We start from the raw sequence: 20,737 nt of genomic DNA on the forward strand, positions 1-20,737 counted from the left end.
ATCCTGACTACACAGGAGTTGCAGTAGTGGGAAAGAGAGGTGGGAATAGTCTCGTTTGAGTTTACGCATTTTTTGTCAAAATTCCGTATTTCTTTAAAGTCCATTAAATAACTATTTAACCCGATTGCAACTCTATAATCCTAATATGGACCAACAACGATCCTTTGAAGATTGAAAAAGAAAAACGTTCACTCACAATATCAAAAATACATACAGAAGGTAAATTGGGTGTTTGAAATGCCATAAATAATTGCAATAAAACTTTTTAGTGATATTATAATATTTATTTAGTAGGAACAAGACTTATACTTTATTTATACGTTGTAGTTTTTTTACATATGGCTGTTAAACCATGATGCAAACGAGGTGACTCGAGCGAATCCAGCAGGGTGGTGTTGAGCGCACCACTGAGTTCCAAAAGAAGTAATACCGATCTGAAATTAAAAAATACCAGCATTTAGTTCATTCAGGATTTCTGGTGTTATTTCGGCATTGACGAGGCAACTTTCCCGAGGTCTTTAATGAGGACCTGCTCTGATACTGATCAAAGTCAAGTCAGTGATCACAAAATTACTTACTTGCTTTGATTTGATTAATTTCACTTATTTAACTCGTCGTATTAACTCGGGTATAAGACCTGAGGTGTATCGTTGATAATTCATTTTTTTAAGGATTATTAGTAATTTGTTTTTATACAAATTACTAATAGTCCCGTTAGCCCTTGTACTAAGCTAAATATGCTTGTATCACGAGTGAGCTCACCACAATAGTCGAGCGGTGGCGGGAACTGAACCCGCGTTCCCTGGATCACGAGTCGGCCAGTCCGATCCCTTCACCGTTCGGCTATCATGGCTTCGTATCTGGTTGTGTTGTTTATCGTACAAACATATGCAATCAGCGTGTACTAACCAGTTGCCTGTTGTTGCCGGAGCCGACGGCGAGCGGGCCGCCGGAGTCGCCGGGGCAGGTGCTGCTGCCGTGCGCGGTGCTCACGCACAGCGTGGACGCGATGACGATGCCGGGCATCCAGGTTCCCTGGCACTGGCTGAGTTGAGTTGGTGATCACCAGCAGATTGGCTTGGAACTTAGTGCCAGACGGTGAATTACCTGCAAACATGCAAGGAACTTAGTAGATAAATGAGGTACGAGTTGATATCTCTGCAATTTCTTTTAAAAGCATAACATTTTATTATATAACTCTTGTTGCATGACTCACCATCGCCAGTCTGGCCGTATCCAGCAGCGACTGCCCAGGTTCCCGCGTAGGTTTGCGAGCCAGTGGCCAGGGCAATTGGCTGGATATTATCTGGAAAATATGCAGATGGCACAATGGCGAAAATATTCTAAAAAAAATCATAATATACTCGTATCTCGATTTTTTGTATGCAGAACAAAGCCGGTATTTGACTGCAATCATACCTGATGTTAAGTGAGTTGCAGTTTAGGATGGCATATACCTGCCCTGTAAGTGCTTATTTGCTCTCGCCTTGAAGATAATATGTCGCATACTCATAAATTCTTCATTTGGTAAAATACAGCGTAAATAAAAGAAACTCACTGTTGAAATTTACGTGGTTGTGTATGATGACGGCCACATCGTTGTTCAAGTTCCACACGTTGTAATTCGGGTGCTCTATGACCTGGTTGGTGTTTATGCGCGTGCCGCCCCAGAATATAGAGTTAGAGTTCCACACGATGGTGAACATGGTCGCCTGCAAGGTGCTGGTGCGCCAGCAGTGAGCCGCCGTCACCGAGCGCGTGTTGCTGACCAGCGAACTGCCGCAGATCGAGTTCTGTCCAGTGGTCAGGGTGATCCACAGTCCTCCCTGTGCAGAAACATTACAATGACTCCAACAGGATACATTGGAAGTGATGTGTGTTGTAATTATGATGACATGGGAGTAGGTTATAATTGTTCGTTCTAATTCACTTTCTTCTCATTCGCTTCCTTCGGCCGCTCATTCGAAGAAAGTTAATTAGACCGAACAATTATAACAAAAGAGTGAATTAGGATCTAAAACTTGTTTTATGATTCAGTTGAACGCAGTCTTTATAAATTGTTTGATTATGAATTAAACGCTCCCTATCGTACCTACTAATTGCTTTTGCTATTTATTTATGATATTTCTACATTCTACTGTACCTACCTTAAATCAAACGTTTGAGTCCAGTGGGCACGCGACGTATCACTAAAACACTATGCACTAACACCAATGTTCTTTATGTCACAGCGGTCGTTTGCTCAAGGTATAATTTTAGTCCGTTTGATCGTACTAACACTTGGCAACTTTCAGATTTACTGAGCCCACTATGATGTACTTTCTAATTGTTTCCAGAATTTAAGTGGCACCTAGAATTGCTCAGCGACACTAGCCCGTTTGGTCGTACCAACAAATCTGTACTTCGCTTAGAAAACTAATCAAGGCGAACTGTTCGTCTTAATTGTAACTGAATGTTAGCACCTAAAATCAAACCTTTTGAGTCTAATGACCACGCGACGTAAGTACACTAAAACACTACGCATACAATAACACCAATGCTCTTTATGTCAGCGGCCGTTTGCTCAAGGTATAATTTTAGTCCGTTTGATCGTACTAACACTTGGCAACTTTCAGATTTACTGAGCCCACCATGATGTACTTTCTAATTGTTTCCAGAGTTTTAGTGGCACCTAGAATCGCTCAGCGACACTAGCCCGTTTGGTCGTACCAATAAATCTGTACTTCGCTTAGAAAAGTTTTCAAGGCGAACTGTTCGTCTTAATTGTAACTAAATGTTAGCACCTAAAATCAAACCTTCACATGACAGTCCAGAGACTATGGCGTACACTTCAACACTGGCTCGATTGCGAATCATGTCATACGACAGTCAATTTGAGTACAGTATTTACAACAAAGGTTCCGTATGTAGGCATACATAATTAGAATCAAACATCATCAAAATTATGATATATTATACTGTCTGAACTATTAAATTGTGTTTTTGTAATTATAATCACATCTAATAATTTATTATAAGATATTGATTTTTAACCGATTAAAAAAGGAGAGGTTCTCATCTCAAATATATTTTTATAGATAACGTGTTAACGTTTAGTGCTCTTATAACATTATTATTGAACCGTAGTTTTTACCCAAAAAGTGTGTTTCACAAACATTACACATTTGAACCTTTGAGTAAAGTTAACATCAAAGATCATGAACTTATTCTGAGTTTTTTTTTTTGCCTCACCTGACATAATATTGTAGAATTTCCATCGACGGATAAATGATTAAATAATTAATTAGTGTATAATAATGTTTTTAAATGTTAACAAAGGCGATAAAATGGTTTCAAATTATAATTTATATTCCTTATAAGGAACCCTAATCTTATAAGTTATAATGCAAGTATATTGTTACTGCTGAAACCACAGTTTTGAGCATGTAAGTACAGTCGGTAGTAAACATAACTCTACAAAAATGTTGAAACACTGCATTTATTGCTTATGTTATGTTTATCGTTTCTATAAACAACCAAAAAAACGAAATAATGCAATTAACGAGATCATACCTCATCACACGATCAGTCAATATGATCACATGTACCTTTACATAGTAAAACAACCTGAGTGGTTAGTGGTCAACAGGCCGCAATACTACGCAAGAAGTCCCGGGTTCGATTCCCGGCTGGGCAGAAATTGAAATGATGAATTTTAATTCCTGTGATGGGTCTGGGTGTTACTATGTATAATGTGTACCTATGTATTTAAATAGTTTTTAAGTAGTATATCCAATGGATATTATGTATTAAGCTAGCACCCATAACACAAGCATTTTAGTTGCTTACTTTGAAACTAGATGGCGCTGCGTGATATTATTCAAAGAAAGAAAGAAAGAAAGAAAGATAGTATGTTTAAGAAATAATCTAAAGTATGTAACAAGAAAAATATCCTAATATGAAAAAAAAATCATCATTTTTTTACGCCGACTGTACCTACACTGATTATGCGGACGTCTGAGTAAATTGAAACTTTTGTTTTTCACAAATGTTAATGTTAATCAGCAATAACATTTTGTAATTGCTGATTCTATAAAAAATTTTGGCCAGTGATCGTAAACCCTGTGTTTGAAGGTTACTTTTGTAATTATACATTATATTTTACCCGTTAACTAAGCGGTACAAATGGAAAAAATGTTGACTACCTCTTTTGCTGATCTTGCATTATTTTTAGATAAATTATGACCTCCAAATCGATAAAATTTAATAACTCCAGTAGTGCCACATAGTGCTCATCAACCTTCAAGGTTAAGGTATTCTTCAGCAACGAAATAATGTTCGTAAGTTTTTTTAACTTTTTTCCTTGTGTGTTTTATGAGAATAATAATGTGCATAATTATGAACTTAGGCAGTTCGATTTTTACAAGTTGTTTACTGTATGTTGTTATTGAATGTTCAATACATGTATTGTATTGAACATAATATGTCGTACCTGCATCATAATTTCGTCTTTAACTTTAACTCTATATTTTACAGGTCGGACTTTGAGTATTACTGCGACAAAAAAGCAGTTGCCAAGCGGCACGGAAATAAACGCGAAGACATAGATTCTGAAGAGGAAACATCTTGTAAAAGGTAAGATTTAATATAGACAAAGTAATATTCCAGTAATAAATCGATTTATTTTTGTTTGAAACAAGTGAAAATGATTATCGTTTTAAACTAATTTGATCGTTTGTTGGCAGGTTGAAGCAGCAGAGACCGCGAAAAACAGCCAAACATTTATTTGACGACTCTGAAGACGAATCAGTTAATAAACCGTAAGTTTTTAATCACTTTTATAACGTTTCACATATTTACTTTGCGCTGTAATGTACCTATGTACTTAAATTAAATACGCGGGACTCACTTCTGTTTTGAAACAAATATTTATTAATTTATGCGAACAAAGACTCATACTTACAAATTCTGTTTATTACTGTTTTAAACTAATTTGACCGTGTTTGTTGGCAGGTTGAAGCAGAAACCTCGAAAAACGGCCAAACATTTATTCGACGACTCTGAAGAGGAATCAGTTAATAAACCGTAAGTTTTTAATCACTTTTATGACGATTGAGGTATTTACTTTGCGTTGTAATGATAATTGTATTTTGAAATAAATATTTAGCAAGCAAAGGCTTGGTATTCCGGTAGGAATTTTATAATTTTACCAGTTATCTCTCATTCCAACTAAAATAATTAAAACTGTTTAAGAATATTTAATTCAAATGTTGTTTTTTTTTTTTTCAGAACTAAATCATCAGCGAAAAAGTCGTCTACCAAACGCAAGTCAGCAGAGAGCTCGAGTGGAGACAAACGAACTCGAACCTCAGGGTGGAAGCTGGACTTGGACGACGACGCGGACGTCGAGAGCAGTCGCGCGCGCAGCCAGCCCGGCCGCCTGCAGTCCGTGCTGACGCGTCGAGTGGCCGACGGAGTCCTGCGCCGCACCGCCTCTCTGCCTGGGGATCTCTTCGTGGAGTTGCGCCTCTACAACGCGGACGAGATACGAGCTGTGCAGCCGAAAGATCGTTGGGAGAAGGCGGTATTGTCACTCAAATACCAAAGCAGCTCTAACGCCGAACATCTTGACCTACTGCGGCAATTCGTCACGCGTGCGCGAGAGGCATTCGAAGAGGACGGTACTTTTTTCGCTGATAAAAAAAATAGTTCGTAATTTGTTATTAATTAGTTATTTAAGGTAATAAAATAAAATACTTTTTTATATCTTAGTTTTTTCACCCAGTCTATTTAATTTCATTCAAAGTTGTTAGGTAGGTTTTAAACTTTTTTATAATGTCTCAAAGAACGATATATTGCACAGTGTGCGATTTATCAATTAAAAGTAATAGTTTTTCAGCTCATCTCAAAAGTAATACACATAAAAATAATTCAGCAATAGAATTAGGAGATGGTATAGAAAAAATAAGTAGTGCATTCCGTAGTCGAATAGCTACGTATCGATTGCGCAATAGGGATGAAGGCGTGCAGACGCCAGCCGAGTTCCTGCGCAGCATGCGTGCGCGCGTGCGGCAACTCATACAAGCGCGACAACTAGCATTTAACAGCCTTAAAGTCAACTTCGAATTATTTGCAGAATTTTCTCTTAGAACTAATGACTCTAACAAATCTGAGCTAAAATCATTTGCTACAGAGAACTTTACCATACATAAGAACTACGCGTTTGATGAAATATTCTCACAAGCAATAGCTATTATTTCAACTAAAATTGACGAAATGCAAGAAAGGGACAGCGGTTGGTCTTTTCTCCGTAATTCGCACTTAGAAATTAACATAAACAAATTTAATCCTTTAAAAGCATCTCAATTTATAGATTTACCTAAAGCTTTAAAACTAAAATTTTATAAAAAAAAATAAAACCGACTCCAAAAAACCTACACTAAAAAGTAGAAAAATAATTACTAATTACCTACTTATTTATTAGGACGAATTATTAATATTTATGTAGGTATACCATGATTGATACTTCTGGAGTCGGTGCCAAGATTATGAAACATGTAAAGTTTGCCTGCACCGACTCCAAAAGTATCAATCATGGTATACCTACATAAATATTAATAATTCGTCCTAATAAATAAGTAGGTAATTAGTAATTATTTTTCTACTTTTTAGTGTAGGTTTTTTGGAGTCGGTTTTATTTTTTTTTATAAAATTTTACTTATTTCTTGCTTTTTAGTTAACTAATTATTACCTTGATGTTACCACTGAAGGTAGGCAGTACATTGAGACCATATTCTTAATGTATATTATAAAAAAGTTCATCCCCAATTTTCCACCCTTGGGGGTGAAATATTTTCTTCAAATTCGCATGAAACCACCCTTTTGATAATACCTATTCAACAAAAAAATAATCGTTCAAATTGGTTCATAATCAGCGGAGATATTACGTATAAAAAAGTTCATCCCCAATTTTCCACCCTTGGGGGTGAAATATTTTCTTCAAATTCGCATGGAACCACCCTTTTGATAATACCTATTCAACAAAAAAGTAATCGTTCTAATTGGTTTATAATCGGCGGAGATATTGCGTATAAAAAAGTTTATCCCCAATTTTCCACCCTTGGGGGTTGTTTTTTTTATTATTAAATTTAAATGGGACCACCCTTGAGGTATTACCTATACCCTGAAAAAAGATTTGTTCAAATCGGTTCATAATTGGCGGAGTTATCGCGTAACAAACATAGAAAAAAAAAAAAAAAAAAAAAAACATACGGGTCGAATTGAGAACCTCCTCCTTTTTTTGAAGTCGGTTGAAAACGAGCTTGTATTAATGTTCAAAACAGAGATAAATTTTGTTTTTTGTGGAGCATAATGGCAGCATTGTTTCCTGCTAAGAGTAATGCTCACCGAACTTCTTCATATCCTCATTTTGAGAACGTTCTCAATACAAAAAACATGTCATTTCCTGTAAATTTTTCGTATATAAAAACTTTTGAAAAGAATAATCCCAGTATAAGTGTCAATGTTTATGGAATTAAAAACAACACTAATATTGTTGGACCATTATACCGCACTCAGAACAAGAAAAAGAACCATATAAATTTATTATTTTTAGAAAAGGGAAATCTAACGCATTATTGTTGGATAAAAAATGTAAGTCGTTTGTTAAGGTCGCAAATAACAAAAAACCACAACAAAATATTTTTTTGTGATGATTGTATGGTATTCTTTAAAAACGAAATTAAATTAAATACTCATATATGCGGTGGCGTTGCTACTGTTTTACCAAAACCCGGCACACTTATACAGTTTAAAAACTATGAAAAAATGCAAGACATGCCGTTCGTTATTTACGCGGATTTCGAATCGTTATTACAACCAAGTCCAAACGGACCGACTTCAAATTCTACGAACGTCTTCCAAAAACATGTTCCGGCTGCATTTGCATATTACGTTGTTTGTTCATATGACAGTTCCTTGAATCGGTACGTATCTTATCTTGGGAAAAAATGTGTTGAAATATTTATTGAGAATCTTAAGCAAGACATATCTAAAATATTAAAATTATATAAAAACAAAATACCAATGAAAAAGTTAACAGTAGAAGAATCGGAATCATTTTCTAAATCGAAGCAATGTTATCTTTGCAATCAGTTGTTATTTGACGATAGAGTGAGGGACCACTGTCACTTAACCGGCAGGTACCGCGGTCCCGCACATTCATACTGTAATCTCAAATACCGCTTACCGCAATTCGTACCGGTATTTTTCCATAATTTATCCGGCTACGATAGTCATCTATTTATAAGGCAATTGGGAGAAATATCGGGACCAATAAAAGTTATAGCCAAAAATAAAGAAAATTATATATCGTTCACTAAGTTTTTTTCAACAGATGATAATCATTACATGGCAGTTCGATTTGTTGACTCGTTCAAATTTTTAGGGACAAGCCTTGAAAAACTGGTTTCCAATTTAAACACACATGATTTTACACATTTATCGCGTTTTTTTTCTGAAAAAAATCAGTTTGAGTTATTAAGGCGCAAAGGTGTATACCCTTATGAATACATGACTAACTGGGAATCGTATAAAGAAAAACAATTACCTTCACGCCATAATTTTTATAGTAGTTTGAATGAGTGTACTATTTCAGAATCTGACTATAAACATGCCGAGCGCGTTTGGAAAACATTTAATTTAAAAAATCTAGGAGAATATACAAAGTTATATTTAAAATCAGACGTACTTTTACTGGCCGATGTATTTGAAAAATTTCGGTATACTTGTAAAACTAATTATAATTTAGATCCTTCGTTTTATCTTACCGCTCCAAGTTTAAGCTTCGATGCTATGCTACTTTTGACCAAAGTAAAACTTGAACTAATTGAAGATTTGGAAATAATTCGGTTAATCCAAAAGGGTATCCGCGGTGGTGTTTGTCAAGTTTCCACTAGATATGCGAAGGCAAATAATAAATACTTGCCTGATTACGATCCATCTTCTCCAGATAATTACTTATTTTATATAGACTGTAACAATTTATACGGTTATGCAATGTGCTCGTATTTACCTCATTCTGATTTTCACTTATTAAATGTGTCAGAATTTAATGCCGACGAAATTATAAACACGCCCGACGATGCCGAAGAGGGTTATATTTTAGAAATAGATTTAGAATATCCAGAACAGTTGCATGATTTACACAATGAACTCCCTTTTTGTCCCCAAAAATTTACTCCACCTGGCTCTAAAACATCCAAGTTAATACCTAATTTATACGATAAATTTAACTATGTTATTCACTATGTGCATTTAAAAGCATGCCTTGATCATGGTTTGAAACTAAAAAAAATCCACAGAGTAATAAAATTCAAACAAAGCCCTTATCTAAAGCAGTACATTGATCTTAATACCGAGTTGCGACAAAAAGCAACGTCTGCATTTGAACAAGATTTTTTTAAACTTTTGAATAATAGCATTTTCGGCAAAACATTAGAAGATCCGGAAAAACGGCTTGATGTAAAATTAGTAAATCAATGGGTTGATACTAGAAATAAAACTAAAAAACAGTACACTGCTCAGCAATTAATAGCAAGACCCAATTATCACAGCTCAACTGTGTTTTCTGAGAATTTTGTTGCAGTGCAAATGAAACCGGAGTCAATATTACTGGATAAACCAATTTATATAGGATTTACGGTTTTAGAAATTTCTAAAAGCCATATGTATAAATTCCATTATTCCATAATGAAACCATTCTACGGTAACAATTTACAACTTTGTTACACAGATACGGATAGCTTTTTGTACTCCATACACACCAAGGACGTGTATAAGGATTTGAAACGTCAATTTGAATCTTACTTTGACACAAGCAATTATGATGAAAATAATTTGTTTAACATTAAACGGCAAAATAAAAAAGTACCTGGTTTGTTTAAAGACGAACTAGGTGGAAAACTCATAACTGAATTTGTCGGTTTAAGATCAAAATTATATTGTATTAAAACTGAAAATAAAGAAATAAAAAAAGCCAAAGGAGTAAAAAAACCAGCTGTTAAGCAGTTACTTTTTAAAGATTACAGTAATGTCCTATTGCACAACAAAATTATTAAAAAAACAAATGTAGTATTTAAATCGTTAAAGCATGAAATATTTACTCAATCGGTAAATAAAGTGGCTTTATCATCTAACGATGACAAACGTATAATATTAAAAAATAATATAAATACAGTGGCCTGGGGTCATAAATCCAGCTTCTTTTAATGTTTCTATAGGTATTATAAGAGCCTACTTGTATTATAAATAATATGTTAATATTCTTTTTTGATAAATGTCTTAGTCTTGTTCTGTATTAAAATAATAATATTATGATGATATTAAATAGTCTGGGTTGAAATAATCTGTTCTTATTTTATGTTTAGATTAGGAAAATATTACTTATTATTAATTATACTTTTTACTAACTTTCTACTCTTAAGCCTGCGACTAACACTTATTGTATTTTATAATACTATTATTATTAAATTAATTAAAAATTATTATTATTATAATTATGAAATAAGTGCTTAATAAATTTTAAACCATCTATGATTTGTTGTTTGATTCATATTACCTATTTAATAAATATTTGTGAAAGAATCTTTCTAATAAACTTAATAACCTTATTTCATATTACAATATGCAATTTTCAATATGCTGACTCAAGACATCCGTTCACGTTTGCAAAGTCAACGATTTCGCAATAAAGCAAATCACATGTTTTTTACAATATTTCACCGACAAGCTCATTCACTCCATATCACTGCTCGTCTTCAGACTAGCAACGGATTCATTATTTTGTAAGTATTCAAGTTTGTAATTTTATGACTGTACCTTCTAACAATTTTTTTGAATTTATTATGATCACTAACAATTGTTATTTTTTCTTTTCAGACGATGCAAAACTCCGATATGAACATCATGCTTCCCCCGTTCACCTATGATCCCTGGGAGGGATTAACACAAGCTTGTTCAGATGTCCTGGGACAAGTTGGTGAGCCTCAAACCTCCCGGGAAAAGAGGGTTAGGCGGAAGACTGAGCAACCGGCAAGAAAGAAGGCACGTAGTACTGCAAAGTCCTACGTCATTTCCAAGGAGCGAACTAAAGGTTTACGGCTTATACAAATAAGAGTGTGTGACCTGACGAGTGAGCCTTCCGCTTCAACAGCATGCGATCCGGATGACAGTGAAAGTGATGATAATGTGATACTTAGTGCACAGTATGTAGTGACTGAAAATTATGATGAAATAATGGACATGACTGAATCAGTAATTAAGAAAATATCAAAAAAAATGTGTAATGATAATCTTTAGTAGGTATTTAGTTTAAATTTAAGAGTTTATAATTATTAAGTTATTGAATATGAAAAATCTTTATTGTACCTAATGTTAAAAGTTTATAATAAAGTTTATGAATATGAAAGTGTTATTTTTTTTCCCTTACATAATATGTAATAATTATTTAAATCTTTATCAAGGATTGTTAAAATAAAAATAAACAGTTTTTTAGAATAATAAATTTATTTATCATATTGCTACATTTTTTTCAACACACCATTTCTTTATACACATAACATTTTTTAATGCACAATATTTCTTGTGAGCAAAACAGTTAAATAATGTGGGGTTATCCAAACAATAAAGATTGTAAAGAGTACTTAAATTTGGAGCGCCGAAACAAGTTACGTCTAGGACGTCATTTTGATTACATAAATTATGCACCCATTTGATCTTTTCTTCTCCTTTTACTAAAATATATTTACCTTTTAAATAAGGTACGATAAGTCTTTGAAATTCTCTATAATCAATATATCCTTCATTCCACCGATAGCCTCTGTTTTTTTCGATCCAGCAAACTTGCTTTTTCTCTTCAGCAGTCAATGAAGAGAACGGGTATGGAGGCTTAATCAAAAATATGTGAGTATGCTCTTGGGTAGCTATAGCAAATTCTTTTATTATAAATTCATTTTTGCTATTTTTAAATCCTTGCAGATCTACGATAATATTGCTATTCATGATATTTTCTTAACGATATTACTCAAAGGTTTGTATTCAAATATACAATCGTTTAGAATCAAGCAATAAGCAGCTGTTTGATCTGGTATCTCTTGGTCTGTTTCAATTTCAACTCGTACGTCGATCGAACCTTTTAAAGTTTCGTGTTGCCTCGAACAGTCGATAACAAATAAGGGAGCTACGTCTCTGAATTCTTTCAAGCTCAACAACGGCTCTGGCCGACGTCCGTGATACGACTGTTGAAATCTTGAATACTGTTCGTATAATAAAGCAATTTTTTCTTCTGAAAAACTGACATGTAGTCCTTCATACGGATAATATGATGAATTTAAAAAGACTCTTACATCTCTTACGTGACAATGATCAAACTCTGCCATTGACAACACAGCGTTATGTTTACGATTGGTTTGTAAGGCAATTACCACAAATCGTGGTTTTTCTATTTGCGATGAAGTTTTTATAGACCAAGTATGTTTACGTGTCTTAGGCAGTAATGGGTATTCATACAGATCCCAATTACGAAACACTAATGGAATAGCTCGATCTTTCTCCAAGTGTTTCAATAGGTTAATCCTCTCATGGTCTGAAACTTTAATGTGTGGAACGCGCCAAATAATTTTATTGATTATAATGTCATCTACAACTTCACCTGCATTTAACTTGACCGCATTAAGGTTAGTATTACTTCTCAGTAACACTAACTCGTGTTTACAGTTAATGATAATTTTTTCATAATCCTCTGCAAATCCTAGTATCCTATTTAATGGTATAGATGCAGAAAATGGTCCACCACTGGCATTGTTTGTTCCTGCGGTTGACCAGCCCCAAACTCGACCACATTTGGATTCATTTTCATTTAAGGATAGGTAAGATTTCATTGTTGTAGTAATACCCGCATTCTTAATTTTATCTATTTCAACTCCATTTAGTTCATATCTTATGTCTTGAAAGAGGAATAAGGCTGGATTATTAACGAAGTGTACATTTGATACTTTTTCTTTGGTGGTTTTATTATACACAACTACTTTTCCTTCGATATATAGACTACTAAGTGAAGGTAACACGTACAAGTCTTGTTGGTTGATCGGTATTCGTATTTCATCATTCTTGTTGAAACTTGTTACGTATGGTTTGTATGAATGATACTCGAAACTTTCAATGCTGTTATCGTATGATGTTTGTTTGATATATTTAAAATATTCATTTTATTAAACCAATTAATTTGAGAAATTCTTTATTGCTCTTGGTTAGCTTCTTTTTTAGTTGAAGCGGTCTGTCTTTGCGGAATGTTCTATTAGAACTGAGTGGAGTACGCAATGTAGAAGGATTTTTATTGAAGTTAATCATTTTTTTCTGAATTGTAAATACAGTTGTACTTCTTCACCTCGTAAGTTTATCTCTTTGTTTTCAGCGTCCAACAGCCTGATATTTATAGCACTTATAGAACTTTGATTGACAGGAAAATAAATTAAATTTTTAGGTATTTCAATTATTCGATAACCAGGTGGTACATTAGGTACGAATTCATAAATTATATGGCTTGCTTTCCCGTTCACAAATGAACCACTGACTACATCGCATTCGATCCTCACAATGGTTGTTGATAGAATGCTCACAGGATACTTTGATTCGGTACTTATATTTGCATTTATTGTTTCCATTCCAAAACCTAAAATTTTACCAATTGTGCCACTTTTATTAAAATGAACGTCTTTAGAACAATAAATATTTGTTTTCAATGTGTTATTATTGCAAGTAAGTTTTAATATAGTGTTCTTGATGTTATTTTTTAAATAATCACAAATATCCTGAAGCTCGTAAGACCCTTCAGGAATTTCGATGATCTCATTTTCACCATAGTAAAACTTGTTGTTTCTTTCATCTGTGTTGGGAATTGAATTAAAGGTTGAAAAATATAAAAGACCGCATTCGTAGTCATCTCGAAGCTCCAAGGTCGGTGAATAATTCGTTGTTAAGGAGGCTCCTGTTCCGGTTATAGACACAGTGAAAGACATTATTATACTGACACTTTTATTAATAATTTACATTATATAAATGTTTTTTCCAATAATTCCTTAAAAATTTCAGACACAAATGACCACAGTTTATTGTACCAAAGGCTTGATGTCGTACATAATTATAGTTTATAGGTAAGTTACTAAAATATTTGACTAATTCCAACGGTGGTTTTAAATTACCAAAACTGTCATAATATTCAACGTAATCATTTTGCTTTACAAAGGCTACCCAATGTGTACCAGGATTTTTATTACTATCCAAATTCATGATTGCACATTCTATCTTCTTAGGTTTCGCAGGTAATGTATCGCGCATAAATACACCACGAAAGTAAGGAATATCACAAGCATGTTCTAATATATCCAAGTTAGTGAGCGCACGTTTAGGTAGCCGCTTAATTAGTTTTTTGAGGGGTTTAGATATAAACCGGCTCCTTTTCTATGAGGTTTTATATACAGTCCTTTTCCAAGGGCTACCGCTTCCATCATTCTGTTGTGCCTTTCTGATTCCATTAGACTCTTTTGTGCGGCTTTAGAATCATTAACAGCTTTTGCTATACCAGCTGCTCCTCCAGCAAGAGAACCTAAAGCCGATAGCCCCGCAAATATAGGAATAAGTGGTAAAATTCCTCCACATTTTGGAAGAGGAATACATCGAGGTAATCGTATTCCTTTTTTGTTACCGAAAAGTTTTTTTGCAGCTGCATAAGCATATTTTATAGCAGAGTGATTATCTTTAGATTTAAGTTTTTTTAATTCTGATTTTATATTCTTTATCCCTTACTTAAATGATGTTATGCCTCGGCCGGCTCTGATTTTTGCTTTCATCGCATTTTTAACTATCCATGAAGCAATTTTTTCTCCTTTCCCAACATCTTTTGATTTTAACCTTTTCTTAGCCATATTTAACAATTCTAAGTCAGCCTTATGTCGAGCACCAGAGTCTTTATTCAAGTAAGCAATATCGTGGTGCATACAAGCCTCGTCCAATTTGTTAATTCCACGGTCACCTTGAAGTAATCGTTTCTGAAGTTTAGTTCCAGGACCACAAAATTGATACCCAGGTAAATGTAACTCAAACGGTAAATGATCTATTAACGTATTAATTATACCACTGCCTCCCTTCATCGATTATCTTAAAGTGAGTTATAGAGGAATTTATGTTTTATTTATATACCTACACCACACATTCACTTTTGTCAACCCAACTGTTTTCCTTATCACTTAAGCCTAACCATTTAACAAAAAGTTTGTTTCCTTTCCTTTTTATAACTTTATCGATAAGATAAAGATCAGGCAGTTTCGTTTTTTGTAATTCATATCCGTAAAAAGAACCAAGAATAATTTGATTATGTTTATCTTCAATTTGATACGTTTGAGGATTTGTTTGTTTGATTTTTATGATTCGGAAAATTTCGGTAGACCAATTAGGTGTATAACCTTTATAAAAATCTCCTTTGAATTTACTTATACGAACAAAGTCGCCAACTTGAAAAGTTGATCGTTTACGCGTTTGTGGCTTTTTGCTTCTATTAATATTAGATCTAACGACAGTCTCATTGGAATCATTAACATTAATTGGTTTGAATTTAGTAACCCGATGAAAAGTGTTATTGTACTGCTGTACAACTGCATCTAAATTATTTTTAAACCATTGATAACGACCGCATAAACTAAATACTTTGTAGAGATGAGATTTTATCGTTCTTATTACTCGCTCTACAATTGCCGCCTTTTTAATCGAGTATGTGGAATAATGATTTATGTTGTAACTTTTTGTTAACTGTTTGAAACAATCGTTATAAAACTCTGTACCCAGATCGGTTTGTAAATTTCTAGGCTTTCGTGTTGATTCGATAAATATACTTAACATTGCGTTCGTAACACTTTGTTTGGATTTGGACTTCAACGGTCTAACCCATACGTATTTTGAAAAAGCATCAATTACAACTAGAACATATTTATATCCTTTATTAAATGATGAATATTTTTGAAAATCCATAAGGTCAGCTTGCCATAAATCATCTATCCCTTTAATAATCGTATGTCGACGGATGAAATTTCTTCTCGCTGCTTTGTGTAACTCGTTGACTATATCTTGTTTACTCATTCTTGATGGATTTTGCTGCAATCATCAGATCGATTTCTTTTTTTGTGTAATATAATGTAGTTAAATTATTAGTAGTTAATTTTTCCAAATTATTCAGATACTTTTTAACATTACTTTGAATGTTTTTCAATTCATTTTTTAAATCTTGAACACATTTATCCACATACTCTTTATTTACAGCCTCGTCTTCTTTTTCCGGAGTTGGTAGTCCTTTTAATCTCGATGATTTTAAATCAAAGTGACCTGCATCTGACCTTACTAATGTGTCATCAGTAAGAATATTAGTAAAGTCAGATAGTCGTAAACGCTTATGAACGTGATGACCAAATTTATCTATATTCATTGCCGTCTGCTCGGCTTCTGTAGTGTAATGGTACTGCCAAACCCTCCTGTTGGGAGCTTTATATATTTTATGTCTTTTATAATACCAGCTTCATTCAATTCCTCTATTATTGCATAAATTTCATTTTGTACTCCAGTGTTACCAGCTGCCCATGATCCAAGTAGTAATTTTAACCTTTCCACTAATTCATTTGGATCATCCCAATAAACCAAATCAGTATCCTTCTTAACTTCTTTCAAAATATCGATGCCTTCACCTTGTGGGAGACTTTCTACACTACTCGTGTGACTTCTAGAGAACTTAAACAAAGGTTTGATTATATTCATATATTTAAAACCTTTGTTACTGTTTATTGGTTTTGATGGATCACAGTTTCGTTTGTGTGCATTGGTATCTATAAGTACTAATTTATAATTTTGTAAGTCGTCATTTGTAATCATTTTTAAATCTGGAGTTTTTTTGTACAATAATTCTTTTAAGCCTGGAGTTTTTTTTAGGTTACGGTTTCCAATTTTCAAAATGCGGTCATCATCATGAACACGCGTATTGCCGAGAATCAGCTTTCCCTTTACGTTTCTAATACCATAAGGTACATCACTCATCACTTCAGATGACACCGACCATGATAAAGAATCGTTATTGATACTCGGTGATGATTGAAGAGATTTAAATGAGTTTTCATGGACATCGTAATCCACCGAGGGCGAAGTAGTAAGGGTTTTGTTAGATGTTTTGCAAACATCTATATTATCTAAATCGTCTTCATCATCGTCACGTTCTTCATAATCTTCAGTAGAAGTATTTGATGCTTCACTTTCACTGTATTTAGTTCTTTTAGCTTCTGAGTTTTGCTCCAATCCTTCATTTATAAGACGTTTTTCATCAGTTTGGTTTGTTAGTTGTTTCAGCGGGTTAATGATAGGTTTAAATATCGTGTCCAAAGCCATATCATTTGAATTTTTTACATCTTTAATCATTTCTACTTTTCTTTTTACAGCTGCAGCAGATTTTACTATTTGTTCCTTTAAGTTTCTTTCCATTATTAAGATTCCTGTTCTGTTTGACTTCTCTAATCAAACTGAGAGATTGCTAACTTAACATCTATACTTATAAAAAGTTCAGTCCATTACTATGAATGTATCAAACTTCATTCGATAACAGCCTTTGTTTCGTTCACAATCCTTATTGATGACCACATAACTGTAAGGTTTACTCCATACAGTTGAGCACATTTCACGAAATTGCGACCATGACATGTCAGACCCAACATGCTCATCGTAAACGTGTCTTAGATTTATATCATCTTGCTTGAACAATATAATAAGATTAGCATTATCTCTTACCAGTTGCTTAGGTATTTTAGTATAAGTTTGATTCATATAAAAACAATCAATGTTTTTATGCCGACCCATGGCAAAATAATCGCGTATATTGTTTTGATTTTCACAAGCAACATCGTCAAATATGATAATCGAGTCAGGCAATGCTTCGTGAGGACTCAAAATTTCACTATTATGATTATACTTGTTATAAGATGTGCCTGCCACCTTGTCCAATACTTTTTCTAAAAATACGTACTTTGGTTGGTATAAAGACTTAGAGTACACATACAGGTTACGAAAACGTGGTCCATTCTTATGTAACAATAAACTGATAACTAAATTTGTCTTTCCACAGTTCGATGGACCACACACGATACTACGTATAGTATTTGGCAATAATTTCCCGTGACGCTTAGGCTCGTTTGATGCTTCAGGACAGACGCATTCCAATTTAAGTGATTCTTTTTGTTTCAGAAATTTCATAACAGAATTTTTAAGTCGACTGTCGTGATCTGTGGATTTCAAAGAACTGATGAAATATACTCACGCCGATGGTTAAAAAATGTAGTTCGAAAAAGGTTACAAGCATGGGTTACTTACGTTCGTGTTATTGGGCGATTAGATCCTAATTCACTTTTTTGTTATAATTGGTCGTTCTAATTAACTTTCTTCGAAAGAGCGGACGAAGGAAGCGAATGAGAAGAAAGTGAATTAGAACGAACAATTATAACCTACTCATGGGACTCAGTACATTTGATGCACACATCAAAATGTAGGTCAAATACTTGCCAGGTGAGGATGGGTACCGCCGCTGACGGCCTGCCCGCCCCAGATCCTGCCGCCATCGAAGTCGGTTCCCTCCTCCAGCTGCTTCATCAGCTGGAACTTCGGGATGCCCTCGGTCTCGTGGTAGCGCGTGTTGGGCTGCAGAAGCTCCGCCGCCGCCGCCGCCACCACCAACAGGAACAAGAGGGACGACTTCATTGTCACGGCTGAATCTACCAGTGATAATCGCTGATCGTGTTGCCGGTTCTTATATACTCGTTTGTGATACTAGATGAAGGTTATTTTATCTTTTGGGTTTTTTTATCGACTTATCCAATTTGGAAATCCATAATTAGTAATTTGTGATAATGGTTAGATTAGGAGGTATTCTTCAGTTAGTAATTACGGCTATGCCTATAAGGTTTATTTTATTTAAAGGCTTATATTTTTATGACTTTTAGACCAAACGTGAAAATTTTTTCTATATTCCGCAGTATTTCGCGTGCTACGCAGCGAACACAAGTTTTTTGATCTTGAAAATTTTTATTCACACGTCTTCTTGAGGTTTATTTACATAAGTGGTCTACACAACTTACATATAACCAAAAACCAGAACAACATCAAGCTTCGGTTTGTACCTATGGCATTTCAAACACGTACATTACCCATTTACCTTTTGTTTTTGTTGTTTTTTTTTGTGATTGTGTGTGAATAATTTGTATACCTTAATTAAATTTAATTAGATGTCTACTACTTTAGTCTATTTCTCTTAGGATAAGTGATTTTGACAATGTCTTGATTAATAGCCGAAAACTAAAAAAAGAATAATATCTTCAAAGGATCATAGATTTTAACCTTAACTTAATTTCAATGGACTTTAAGGAAATAAAAAATCAGTGTATGAGAATTAGAGCAAGAGGTGGAAAAAGGACCAGCTGGTGTTTTAGTGGTGCCCAGATAGCATAAGTTTTTCGAAGTTGAAAATAACATTTCAAAAGATTTTAAAATCGGCAAACATGACGTAGATCTGATTTTTAATTTTATCGACATTTGCAACATTATTTTTTGCATTAAATATCTATATATATAAAAGAAAGTCGTGTTAGTTACTCCACTTATAACTCAAGAACGGCTGAACCGATTTAGCTGAAAATTGTCAGGGAGGTAGTTTAGAGCCAGGAGAAGGACATAGGATACTTTTTATCCCGTTCGAAATAAAAAAAGTCTGCTTATTTATTGCCATTAAGGCGGAACAAAGTTCGCCGGGTCAGCTAGTATTTGATAAAATTATTTATAAATACATAATAAAATTAAATATATTTATGCCTTAAACGAGTGTTTCAACACATTAAAAGCAACGTCTTCAATAGTTCAGTAATTACATCAAGAGATAGAATGCCATCTGGCATTAAGTCCGCCACTGTACAGTTTTATGTGCAAAAGTATAAATAAAATCAAAGTCTCGTAGGGAAAACGTTTGATATGCCTTATTCATAAGTCAAAACTGTAACTTAAGCCACACCCCACCACACTTATTGGACGCAGATATCGCTGGCCGATATTAAAACTAGTTTTTCTTGGGAACCTAACCTACGTCTTGGGGTATTAAAAGGAGATTAGTTTTTCCGGGTGGCTTGTTGAAAATCGGTTACATTGCGTTCGTCCCTTCACGAAGATTGTAGTACATGACTAATGATATTATAATGTAGTTTGGTTATTCAAAATGCTCAAATATGTGGATCCGTGGCCGAGTCCCCCTGTGTTCGACGCACCCGTGGTCGACGCCCCCGGTCAGATAGAAGCAATTTTTAATCAAATGTACAGTCACAAACATATTTATAAACGAATAAATATTTATACTGATCGTACAAATAAATGTTTAATATTATTTTACCATAGTGATACCTAAAAATATACCTAATAGGTTTTATTTTAACCAATCATATTTTATCATAGGTTTTATTTACCTACTAGCTTTCCGCGCGGCTTCGCCCGCGTGGAATTTTGTCTGTCACAGAAAAACTTTATCGCGCGCGTCCCTGTTTCAAAAACCGGGATAAAAACTATCCTATGTTCTTTCCCGGGACTCAAACTATCTCTATGCCAAATTTCATCAAAATCGGTTGCGAGGTTTAAGCGG

General features: G+C 34.2%; 1 protein-coding gene and 1 pseudogene across 1 annotated transcript; one reads left to right on the forward strand and one right to left on the reverse strand.

The window, feature by feature from the left end:
* Nucleotides 1-269: 269 nt before the first annotated feature.
* On the reverse strand, nt 270-18,850 carry LOC135078236 (collagenase-like; annotated as a pseudogene).
* LOC135078275 (uncharacterized) lies at nt 4,463-5,834 on the forward strand. Its single transcript, XM_063972873.1, has 4 exons — nt 4,463-4,614; nt 4,725-4,799; nt 4,993-5,064; nt 5,269-5,834. Exons 1-4 carry the CDS (start codon nt 4,463-4,465, stop codon nt 5,693-5,695), a joined length of 726 nt encoding a protein of 241 aa, XP_063828943.1. The 3' UTR covers nt 5,696-5,834.
* Nucleotides 18,851-20,737: the final 1,887 nt, after the last annotated feature.

This window comes from Ostrinia nubilalis, chromosome 14 (assembly GCF_963855985.1).
Source record: "Ostrinia nubilalis chromosome 14, ilOstNubi1.1, whole genome shotgun sequence".
Classification (NCBI taxonomy): Eukaryota; Metazoa; Arthropoda; class Insecta; order Lepidoptera; family Crambidae; genus Ostrinia; species Ostrinia nubilalis.